General features: G+C 41.0%; 2 protein-coding genes across 9 annotated transcripts in view; one reads left to right on the forward strand and one right to left on the reverse strand.

Annotated features, from left to right (window-relative positions):
* The first annotated feature begins 418 nt into the window (after positions 1-418).
* On the forward strand, positions 419-4,148 carry IFIT5 (interferon induced protein with tetratricopeptide repeats 5). Its single transcript, XM_010714503.4, has 2 exons — positions 419-573; positions 2,197-4,148. Exons 1-2 carry the CDS (start codon positions 569-571, stop codon positions 3,629-3,631), a joined length of 1,440 nt encoding a protein of 479 aa, XP_010712805.1. The 5' UTR covers positions 419-568; the 3' UTR covers positions 3,632-4,148.
* A 2,646-nt stretch (positions 4,149-6,794) lies between these two features.
* SLC16A12 (solute carrier family 16 member 12) overlaps positions 6,795-12,327 on the reverse strand; it is a 28,164-nt gene continuing 22,631 nt past the window's right edge. For all 8 annotated transcript variants that reach the window (XM_010714501.4, XM_010714500.4, XM_085229712.1 and 5 more), the window contains 3 exons: positions 10,788-11,379; positions 9,478-9,737; positions 6,795-8,573 (listed from right to left, as the gene is read on the reverse strand). In XM_010714501.4, the coding sequence (XP_010712803.1) occupies positions 8,311-8,573; positions 9,478-9,737; positions 10,788-11,379 (1,115 nt within the window). In that variant the 3' untranslated portion in view covers positions 6,795-8,310. The remainder of the gene's footprint in view (positions 8,574-9,477; positions 9,738-10,787; positions 11,380-12,327) is intronic.

The following is a 12,327-nucleotide window of genomic DNA, read 5'->3' on the forward strand; positions in this document are numbered from 1 at the left end:
CTGGAAACATTTGTTTCCAGGCCAAGTCCCCAGACAGAAAACACTTTTGGACCCTCCCATTCGAAGGTAAACAGCTCCAAAGAGTTGCTTTTGAATGTAAAACTGTCCACAAAGTATTTCAATCCTTTCACATTTATTTGAGACAATCCATACCTTATCAGTCTCAGGCACCAGCAAACACCCAGCTGCCAGTGACAGAGCAGCCACTCAGCCATGAGCTGCACTGGCTGGGCAGTTCTCAGTGCTAGCAATTTGGGGTTAAATTCAAACATGGAGGTGCTAGCAGCTGTTACCATGGGCTCCACAGCACAAGTCAATGTGTGGCATAAAGCCAAAATGGAAAAAGCAGAGTGACTCATAAGTTTCTATTTCCCAGCTGGTTGCCTTGCAGCTCCTCCCAGACTCACGAAGCTTGCTTTCACTTTCTGATTCCCAGTATCATACACATCAATCACGTGCACACTAGAGCATATAAAAGGCAACTCACAACTGCAGGGAGAAGCTCTTGGGCTTCAAAGCTTTCTCTGCAAACAGGCAAAGAAAGGAAAAGAAAGAAAGAAGGCAAATCATGAGGTAAGAGAGCAGCTTGGTCTACAAGTGCTGTTTTTTCTGTATTCTTATGCTATGGGAATGTAAGTTTGTAATTTGCATAAATGGAAGCAGAAAGGTATGTAGGGACTTAAGCATCAGAGAATAATTTACGTAATATTCACTGGAAGAATCAAAGTAAGGGAAGGATGCAATTGAATGCTGTAACATTATTGCTTTTACAGAGCTGATTGTCAGGAGCTGTGTGCATGCAGTTCCTGGATGAAATGCAGGCTGCAGTAGCAGCTGCTGACCAGCTAAGGGAATGGCTGGTACTGATGCAGCTGAGAATTTACTTTCTGCTCTCTACTACTGTGAGGACCAGAAAATCATTCTGGTCTGAAGTCTGGAGCAGAAGAAGGGGGATAACATTTGCTGAGGACTGTCCTGCAAACACACTCAAATAGAGCAAATCTAGGATGTTTATGACAACTTGGAAAATTGCACTGACAGATTATGCACAATACTAAACTGAACTGCATTTTATCTGCATCAGATTTGTTTTGGGAATGTTGTTGCAAGTTCTGTTTCGCTAGTCACCAGTTAGCTGAGAGGCTGTCTCTTAACCAGTCAGAAAGAGAGGAAGAATTCACCACATTACAGTTCTATATGGTGTAGTCAGAGTCTGAGCTAGAAAGAAACATGTCACTTAAATTCCACACACGTTCACAAATGTGAAATTACTCATGAAATTACTCTCTACTGTTGTTTTCGTTCATGGCAGTTTTCTGGGTTCTCAGCTGAGGCACCAAAACCAGCAGGAAATGCAGAATCACTAAGTTCACTTGCACAGAAACACAGAATCCTGCAGGTTGGAAAGGACCTTCAAGGTCTTCAAGTCTGCCCATCTATCTGAGCTTGAGTCCTGCCAGTAGATGGGACTAGATTGCCCCTTGATGTGACAATTTGGACAAAACATTTTAATTTTGTTTTGAGGGGGACAACTTAAAATGCTCCAAGCTGGTTTGGCAGCCAGGGTTTGTTCTTCCATGGTATTCCTCTGGGGAAAAAGGTTTCTAACAAGGTACTGGTCTTATCAGGAACTTGCTCTCACTTCCCCTTCATCCCAGAAAAAATACAAATTCCTACATAGCTTTCTAATTGGGAATACATGGCACCATACAGGCTGATAGATACTCCTGATTTTACAAGGAAAAAGCAGAGCAGTCTTTCTGACAGTGAACTATTTGACCAAGAAGTCAGTGATAAGAGGGGGGAACCCATGTAATATGCTACCCCAGCTGCTGCCAGGCCCATCCCCACATGCATGGAGGAATCCAGAGGCAGAAATGCAGCAGGGTCTCCATTTTTATGGAAGGGTAATACATTCCTGAGGGCTGGAGGAGTGCTGGTGTTGGAGTAGAGCAGTCCTTCTCTAACAGCATCCAGACCACCACCCCTTTATGTAAGTGGTGCTCTCAGTTCTACTGGCAAGGAGAATTACTAGAAGAATTACTCTAGACTTATGGCTTTCCACAGTTGTGGCTTACATGAGCTATTGTTGACTAGTGGCACCAGCCAAGGTACTGCCTGCTTCTATAGTACATCATGCTTGGGTTAAAAACACAAGCAATAAGAAGTTAATCAATCTTCTTTAATTTATTCTAGTACTATTTCAAAGAATTCCTTGAAGAACTCCCTTCTGCAGCTAGAATGTTATTTTACATGGACTTTGCTGAAGGAGGATATAGATCTTGCCTGCCTGGAAGAATCAGTATATGATCAGATTGAGTTTTTCATAAAACCCAACATTTCAAATTACAATCTACTGTCTTACATATACCACCTAAAGCTCTCAGATGAAGCAGCTCTGGAATATCTCCAAAAAGCTGAAGAAGAAGTTAAAAAATATTATCCAGATGAAATTGACAGGAGAAGTCTCATTACCTGGGGGAACTTTGCTTGGATCTACTACCACATGGGCAGATATGAAGAAGCTCAAATGTATATAAATAAAGTTGAAAACAGTTGCAAAAAGCTTTCAAATACTGCTCAGTTGAAGATTCAGCTTCCAGAGATCTATGCTGAGCAAGGATTTGCACTGTTAAAATTTGGAAGAAAGTACTATGACAGAGCAAAAGAGTGCTTTGAAAACGCTCTGAGGAAAGAACCCAACAACCCAGAATTTAATGCTGGCTATGCAATAGCAATGTATCGTTTGGAAGAATTTTCTTCCAGAAGCTGTGAAGAAGTGAACTCATCTCTGGCGCCTCTGAAGCGTGCACTGGAACTGAATCCAATGGACACGTATCTTCTGGCATTACTTGCTTTGAAACTTCAGGACTTAGATCAAGTTGATGAAGCAGAGAGATGCATTGAAGAAGGAATGCAGAAAACTCCTGATCTTCCCTATTTCCTGAGATACGCTGCTAAATTTTACAGAAGGAAAAAAGAACTGGACAAGGCACAAGAGGTTTTGGAGAGAGCCCTAGAAATATCACCAAAATCCACCTTTTTGCTTCATCAGCTAGGACTCTGCTACAGAGCAAAGCTGTATGAGTTGAAAAGCAGTACAAGATATCCACCTCAAGATCAAATGGAAGAACTCATTCAAATTTGCATTTCTCATTTCAAAGCGGTGACTGAGCAAAAGCCAAAATTTTTTAGTGCCCTAACTGATTTGGCAAGGATGTATGGGGAGGCAAAGATGTATCGAGAAGCAGAAGAGACATTTCAGAGAGCACTGAAGGTAAATATTCTGACTTGCTCCGATAAACAAGAAATATGCTACCATTATGGAAATTTTCTGCAATATAAAAAGAAATCAGAATCTGAAGCAATCAAATATTACAAAGAAGGGTTAAAAAATGGTAACCATTATTTTGCAGAAAAGATCAAACAGTACCTGAAGAGACTGTTGGAAAGGAGAATTCAAGGAGGATTAGGAGGTGAAGAAGATTTCAGTACACTTGGACTCATTCATAAACTAGATGATGAGAAGCTTGAAGCAATTGAATGTTATGAGAAAGCCAATGAATATAATCCTGACAATGAAGAATATCTGAGTGCGTTATATGAGCTACGACTTTCCCTCTCAAGCTGAAGTACTCCCAAATCTCTCTCAACAACAACAAAAGCACATTTAAAGAAAAAATATAAATCCATTTGTTCACTTTTTAAGTTTTTTAAGTTTTTAGAGTTATAACCAGTTGAAAAACCCGATGGCATCACTCTTCTATGATAATGCAGAATCTGCAGATGATGACCAGATGACGATTGTGCATTTGCTTGCCTGTTCATTACCAAAAAGCATGCTCGATAAGAATAAAAAGAAGTTAAGCTACCTTAGCCTGCCATGCTAGTACTGCTATAAAAGTTGCCTATGAGTACTGTCGGACACAAAGCTTCTAAGCTGGAAAGCAGTTCTCACCTTCTATTGAGGAAAGAGAACTGTAATATTATAAAATTTAACCTATCCACTTGAAAGGCATGAGGATATTAATATGGTTATTTCTGGTGTTTTTTTGAATATCAAGTGTCATTTAGAAAAGACCTGTGTTGACTTGTTCAGTTTGCTACCTTGTATGTTGTTCAACAATAAAACAATGACTATCTGTTTATTTCATTGGGAAACATGGGTTTATATTAAGGCACTTCAATACATAAGATGTGGGAAAAGTAAAAGAAAACCAGGAAAAAGAAGTGATGCAAAAAGCGCTTGCTTACCACCAGCTGACCAATATCCAGCCAGCCTCTGAACAACAGCAGCCCTGGCAAACTCCATCCTCACTTCTCCCTTTCCAGTTTTTATTGCTGAGCACAATATTGCACGGTATGGAGGCATCCCTTTGGTCAGATTGCATCAGCTCTCCTAGCTGTGATCCTTCCTGGGCTGTCAGCCATCCACAGCAAGTCCTCACATCTGCAGCAGGCTTTCTTGCTGGGAGCAAACACCACTGAGACAACTCCAGGTCCTGGAGACCTTGGCTGTGCTCCCCATCAGGCTGTCTCACTGAGACAGGTGCATAGCAGGGCAGGGGAAGGCATCAGCAAAAGGGGGAAGAGTAGCCCTCTGTGCAGTGAGTAAAAGCAATACTTTGTGCTGTAGTCTTTGGGTGTTTTTTTGTTTGTTTGTTTTTTGTTTTTGTCTTTAGCTGTAGCCCTGCTAAGTGCCGTTCTTGGAGTGGCCTTCTGCAGGGTTGTGGAGGCTGCTGGCCTTCATCTTTGGAGGACAGCACAGCTCTGAGCAAGCAGTCCCCGCCCTGGCCAGAGCAGAGGAACTTGCTGCCTCCTTCCCAGGCTCCTCACAGGGCTCCTGCTGTGCTGCAGAGATGGCAGCACAAATGACGTGTCTGCAGCCTCCACAAAGAATGGTGTCCAATGTACTTGGGAGTTCATCAAGGTGCAGTCTGAAGGGCTGCTGAAGGTCCCTGGTCCAACCATGGGGCTGTCCTCCTACTTCATAACAGTGCAGCATCCTGTCAGGCCAGCAGCCTAGGGGCCTCTTCAGTGCAGCACTGCACAATGACGGCGTACACAAGTCACTGCGTGGTGCTCTAGGTTGGGCTCCAGCACCTGGTTAAGGGCCTCCTCATCCACTCCATAGAGGCTGGGGGTGGAGATTATTAGGCTCTCTGCTACAACTGACTTCCACCACCTGGCCCCATATATAGATCTCCTACAGCTCCCCTTGCAGCCAGGGCAGAATGGGCTCAAAGATGATATGGCGCTCCTGGAAAAGGGCTGCCCATGTGTCAGGGTGGGGACCTGCCCAGGGCCTTGGCTGGGAACAGCACTGGTTGTGGAGCAGATGGTGGAGATGCCACAGGGCCATGAAGGCTGTTAGCATCTCAGTGTCTCAAAGCTCTTTATGCACTGCTGTCAGCGCAAAAAATTATCAACTATAAAACCAATTAGAAATCATATTCTGCACTTACTTGCATTGAATTCTGCTATGCTGCCCAAAATACTGTGCATTACTGCAGGCAGGATCCATCTGTTTCTGTCTTGGGCAGATGTTGCCCCAGCCAAGTCCCGGGCAGCCAGAGAGGTTCAGCAATGCAGTGCCCCATCCAAGGTTATATCTCCACTGGTGCTGAATAGGGCTGTTGGGAATGCAGTATTATTCTGTTCACAACTTGCCCAATATTTGCCTACTGCCACATTGTGCTCTGCCAGTGTACCCTGTATGAGAACGGCCTGAATAGTATCATTTCTGGAAAGAAAAAAAAAAAAGAAAGAAAGAAAAAATGTTGCAGATATAATTACCGATTTTTAAAAATATTGTAATCCATTTCATATGTCAGGATGGAGAAGTTCATTTCTCGTTGTGCAGAGCAAAGAGTAGAAGCTTGGCATGAGAGTTTGCAAACTTAGGTTGTATTCCTGGTTATTCCACTTGCATTTCTTTGCTATGCCTCATTCTTTCCAAGTTTCTTAGATGGAGAATTTCACCACAGGGCTGATATTTTATACTTAGTTTTATGCACAGAAAGCATCATTCTGGTACCTACGCCTTTAAGTCAAAGCAGAAACAGCGCTAGAAACCCTGAAATGATTCTACAATTTTCTACAAAATATGTCTGTGTATAAAACAAATTGACTGTTTTCTGCTGAATTGCTATTTAAAACAATAAATACTACCTTAATTATAAATGAACGTTCATGTTTATAAACAGGAAACCCTATGAAAAAATATCTTGAAATTGCTTAAAACAACCCCCATATGCTAATAATTGTTACCAAATTTGTATTATTTACTCATATCAAAATGTGATAACAATATTCCACAACAGGCCTTTATAACATGCAGTTATGGCACCAACAACTGTTGACATACCATGTGGTAAAGAAAACCAAACAACTAAATTTTTGTAAAACGAGTGTTTCTTATAAGTTGCTGAAATAATTTCTTATAGACCATGCTACTCCCTACTTTTTTATACAGAACATTTGTATTGGAATCTAAAACAATATTTTCATCACTACTAATAAATATAACTTTTTCTTTCTTCCAAGTGTGCATATTGTTTCCAACTCACAAAATACTCATTTTTGTTTTTTGTCTTTTTATCAACATACATAAAAATGAAACTTCGGACCTCAAACTCATTTCCCACACAGATCTGAAGAAAGGTTGTGCTGGTAGTTTTAAACAGCTTTGGCACTCCCACCTCTAAATCTGTGGTCTGTGCAGGAATTCACACTACTTGCTCTGACCATTCTGGGGCATAGCAGGATTGGTAAATGCTTTGAGCACAGACAACTGAAGTCAAACAGTTTTAATGCATTGTATTTGAAATATGCATGAAAAATAAAAGTAATTGATACACACAGTACTGATAGATATAAAATACATGATGACCCTGTGGCTGTTCTCTTATCTGAGTCAAAGTCATGAACAGCAGCCCATGTTGGTCTCCCCCTTGAGGCACAGAATGGAATTGGACACCAACAGCAAACACCAAGCATACTGCAGGCGGTCAACAACATTACAACATTGATTAAACTTATCTGGATTCCAATCAATTTGCTAATGAATAGACTACAGCTTCATACATCATCAAACAGAAAAAATCTGCATCTCAGAATGTGAAGTTTCTCCATCTCTTAACGGATTCACCCTGGAAATGTAGAAGCATCCCATTTTTAATAAACCAACCATCAGTAGTTTACCTCATGAGCTACATTCAGTCTCCAGGTCTCACAAAGTAGCCAGATGTAGCAAATATCCCTAGCACAAGTAGCAGGAAATCATTGGCAAATCACAGCTGTTGCTTTCTGTCCAGGACAAGTGACCTGGTTAGTTGGTATAAGTGAGTAAGTAGAATCATCTAAAGATACAGCTCCCGGATGCAAAAAAAAGGGACAGACTGGCCATTGCAATACACAGGAGCAACTTGTCAGCCAACATTCTCTTTACTAATAGCTGGTGTGGTGAGCTATTACTTCTCAGTAATCTGCTTGCACAGATCTAAGCTAGTAATGTTCAGATGGCAGAGCAGCCATGACCCTCTTACACCCACTCAGAAAACACCAGCTGGAGGATCATACCTGGAATGTCAACATTCAGAAATTCAGCCTCTAAAGGTTTCCAGGGGAAAAAAAACAACCAACCAAAAACCGCCAGCAACCAAACCACCTGAACATTTTGCTGCAGGGGGACTGGGAAAGCAGGACTCAAGCCACCCTTGAAACGAAGTTGCAACGTATGCACATGATTCAGGCACACTGTAGAAATTAAAGCAGCTTCAGATATACTTTCAGCATAAATCACAGCTTTCTGTCAGATTTTCTAAAAAATGGCTTTGGCATTCAAAACAGTCATTGGCAAAGAGTTTGATGCAGCCTGAAAAATGGAGAGGCTTTCTGGTGGCATCTGTGATTATTCCATTGAAAACTAACAGGCAGGAACAGTGAAATGCCTATTTAATTAATACTATTTTTTAAATAATTTAAACATTATTTTTCATCTTTGGTGACTGATTACTTTATTGTTTTCTTTCGATCATAGCCAATTATATTTTTTCAGGTTACCTGTGGAGTCAACATACCGCTTTAGAACTAAATCTGTCAAAACTTTTATCTACCAACTCTATTCTCAGTATAGTTTTGATCTACCACTCCAAGTTCCTATGCTGTTTGCAGATTCTAGCCTATCAAAACATGACAGAAATATCTAACTGTCCTTGTGTCACAGGACTATCATCTTCAGCACTGCAACATGATGCAGTCTCCTCTGTCTCATTGTGATTGCACAGTGCTGAATCTTAAGAGTGATTGTCATCTGTTGCTATAGCTGTTTGTATCCACAGGTAAAAATTCAGCATCTTTTTGGTCTAATTCTCCTGTGACAGAATAAGCTATTGCTCCATTTGTCCAGATGTGCTGTTTGCTGTGAGTATCAGTGGAGAGTGACTTCAAATGTGTCCTCTTCATTTTCTTTGCCAGTCTGGCAAAACATAATAACACTGAACTAAATATCATAGAAAATCCACACAGGAGGAATGATGCCGTGTAACTGCCAGTTGTATCCACAAGCCAACCTGTAGGAAGACAAATTATATTTTTTTATTTACAAATCCTGTGATCAGCTGCATTTTGGGAATTTTATCACATATGAATACCATAAAACCAGAGAGGCTCACATCGCTGCCACTATTCTTTTACCTCTTGATGTGGGAGAAAATTGGTCCATAGCATCAGCAGGAATATCAGATTTCTATGGATTTTTGTTTAAATGTCAAACCCACAAGAAAAACACAGCAGTCATCCCCACAGTACTACATAAACATCTTTGCACCATTAGTCTTTAGACATGCTTAACAACTTAACTACTGTGTGCATGAGATCCTCATACCAAAATTGCTAGTGAGCTGCGCCCTGGGCTCATGCATTCCCTTTTGCAATATCTTTTGCTATTGAAAATTTAATTAAAAGCTTCAGAAACAGAGATTAATTGGAAATTGCTGTGAACAGCAGACAAGATATGCAAGACATACCTATACATGGCTCTTTGGAAAAGATCTCTAACTTACCATAATATTCAAAACTATGTCAAGAGCTTTCCAAAGAATAACAAGAGTAAAGTTCCCATCATTACTCTTTTGCAATGAGACTGGGAAAATGATAGGGAAAATGATGGATGAGCTTGGGACCAACAATAGTGAAGCTGACTCAACCATTTGTCCAAAGCAGCTCAGAGATGAAAAGATTTAGTCTTCTGGATGAAGGGAAAAAAAAAAAAAAGAAAAAAAAAAAAGCCCAGAAAACTTGGAATGAATTGCTTTAGCTAGCATTTTCAAAACTGCATAATTCCAGAGAAATCTTTCATTTCTGCACTATGTGAAGTGGTAATGTCACAGCTCTTAGAAGCTTAGGCTATTCTGCTTTTGGTCAAGAGGTAAAATCAAAGTAATGAGATTACAGAAAAGTCATTTGTGAACTGACCTGCAACGGGTGGGCTCACTAGATATGGTATGGCATGCAGGAAGTACACAACACCCAGTGCTGATGATAAAGAAGAAGTTCCCACAACATCCGCCGTCACAACAGGGATCAGTGTTACATAGGCACCGTCAAAGTATCCAAAGGTAAATGAGAAAGGCACAAGCAAGGGGAAGTTTTGGAGAACTGGTAGGAAAAGACAGCAGAGGCCATCCATTCCTACAGCAAAGAGGTAGCAGAAGTACCGATGTTTTTTCAGACACCTGCAAATTTCAAAACAGGAAAGAATATCATTGGACACAGCACCTCAGTTGAGATGTAGCACTTCAGCCTCTCTCTCTTACATTTTGCTCAAATTTAAGTCCAACTTATTACCCAGGCTTCTAGATGAAAAGCTCAATCAGCAATGAGCCCTGGTGAGAATAGATGCCAACCTACAGCTGCAGAAACCGCTGGAGAACAGCAGCCCAAACTGTTTTTAGGACTGACTGTAGTGAGGGCAGCTCCTCAACTGCCAAGATTATGCAGCTCTCTGAAGATTCAGTGCTAAAAGCAGTATTTCATGGGTTTTCCAGCTCAGCAAGGCACTCCCAGTACTATGCATAATAAGATATAGCACACCTCTCTCAGCTGTCATCCTTCACATCAGCCCTCCAATGATGGAGTTAGTGAGAGCTAAGCAAAATGGCAATTCCCTCTCTCCTGTCTCACAAAACCGATGATTGATTTTTCCCAGAAACTGAATAAACACAAAGAATAATGTGTCTTTTAGAATCAAAACACCTCTTAGTTTAGCTAGATGCTCAGTTCTCAGTATAGTAAGAAATGTATAACAATTTTACATCAGTCCTTATGAGTAAATGCCTGACAATGGTAAGCCAGACCTTGGCTCTTTCTCCATTACTTCTGTACCTTCCCAGCAGCACAGAAGAGATGAAAAGGCACAAATAGGGTATTGTCCTGTAGGGATTACATACAGAGGATCATGCTTGACATATCTTGGGCAAGAGGTTACATTTCCAAGGTCAAATGCAAGAGCTTTGCACAAACACTTCATTTCTTCAGGGAAGAAAAAACAGTTACACACACGCAAAAAAAAAAAAAAAAAAAAAAAAAAAAACATCCAGTAAAAGCCAATGAAGAGACAAAACATTTAAAACATTTCTGAAAGTTAGATTGTGTGTTGATTTTCTGGAGAAGTTACACGTGCTACAGAAAATGTCCATAATGTTAACTCTTATATGCATTGCACCCTACTTGCATCCAGCCTCCTACTGGCTAAAGCTTGCATTTGCTAAGCTATAAGGCATTACCTTCTGTCTGTTAGCCATCCAAAGGTGATATTACCAATGATATCAATGACGCCAAGTATGGACATGAGGAAGGCAGCCTGATGATGGCTCACTCCAACGCTCAAAGCATAAGGCACTAAGTAGACAAACAGAGGGCTGCAGCCATATGCCATAAATAAAACAGACACTGCTAGCACCATAAAGCCCGGCATGAGTAAAAAGTCATATTCCTTCCATGAACAGTAGCATAAACACTCATGTGACCATGTTTTGATTAAAGGTGAACAGAGAGACATTCGTTTCAAGTCTTGTTTCTGTGCTTCAGGGACATAATCTTTTTCAAGAAGCCCCGGAACAGTTTTACGGTCCTCCTCAAGGGCAATAGGCCGCATCAAGGCACCACAGACACAGAGGTTTAGGACAAAACCTCCTAGGATAAGTAATGCCCCACGCCAGGAAAACTGCTCGATTAAGAGTTGGACCACAGGAGCCAGGATGAAGGTACCGATTCCACTTCCAGACATAGCTATTCCATAAGCCAGGGCTTTCCTTTTGTTGAAGTATTTGCCCACCATTGCAATAGCTGGAGAATAACAGAGAGCAAATCCAAGTCCTAGGAAAGAAAACACAGTGCAGATGGTTTAATTCTGAGCACAACATATAAAAAACAATTAAATTAAGCCACATAGTTTACTTTAATTAGCACTTTAATAAATAGTAAATTCTTCCTGATTCTGCAGCATGAAGTCCAGTGTGGGAAGAAACCAGGATGACTCCTTCCTTCCACTATCAGGGCCATTGATTTAACAAACCTAACACATCAGTATTAACCCACGATAACAAGGCTCAGAAAGTAGCAGTGGTGTTTACTTAATCACAAGAACAGGGCTATCAAACACCAGAAAAATGGCATGTGCATGGTATGGAAAAATGCATAACTGGTATCTCCTGGATACCAGATAAGATCTTAACCGTGCAGACACTGGTGTGGGGCACATTCATGAGGCAATGCTTTGTGTTTCAATCTGGTGCAAATCCAGTTGTTAATTTTCAGATCACAAATGCAGTACAAGGAGTCTACCTCTGTCACTAATATCCTGCCACTAAACCTTTTTCAGTCAGCTCAACTAGCTCCACAGAAAAACTGGCTGGAGTCCTGAGCATTTGTAAATCCCTGTGCACAAACAAAGAGAGGAAAAATGCCTCAGAATGCAAAGCCATGTACAAGTCAGTAAACATGTAAGATCCACCTCTTGGAAAAGATCATGACCTTCGCTGCCAAAACCAGAGAGATTGTAACTATCAAATGTTTGCTACGATGCTAAAACATTTATTTCCAAATGAGACAACAAAATGAGCTCCTGAATGGGGTTCTGGAGCATGTCTACATTTGGGTTAAAAGTGCCCCAAAGGTTCCCAGCAGAATGTGTCAGCTGGGAATGTAATCACCTGTGCCATAAACAGCTTGCAAGGTTATCCTCAAAGGCCTCTCTGTGTTGGGCAGGTGCTGAACTGAGTGGATTAGAGGGGATGAGGAAAGGAGATGGCAGAGGAGCTATGA

Source organism: Meleagris gallopavo, chromosome 8, assembly GCF_905368555.1.
Source record: "Meleagris gallopavo chromosome 8, MGAL_WU_HG_1.1, whole genome shotgun sequence".
Taxonomy (NCBI): Eukaryota; Metazoa; Chordata; class Aves; order Galliformes; family Phasianidae; genus Meleagris; species Meleagris gallopavo.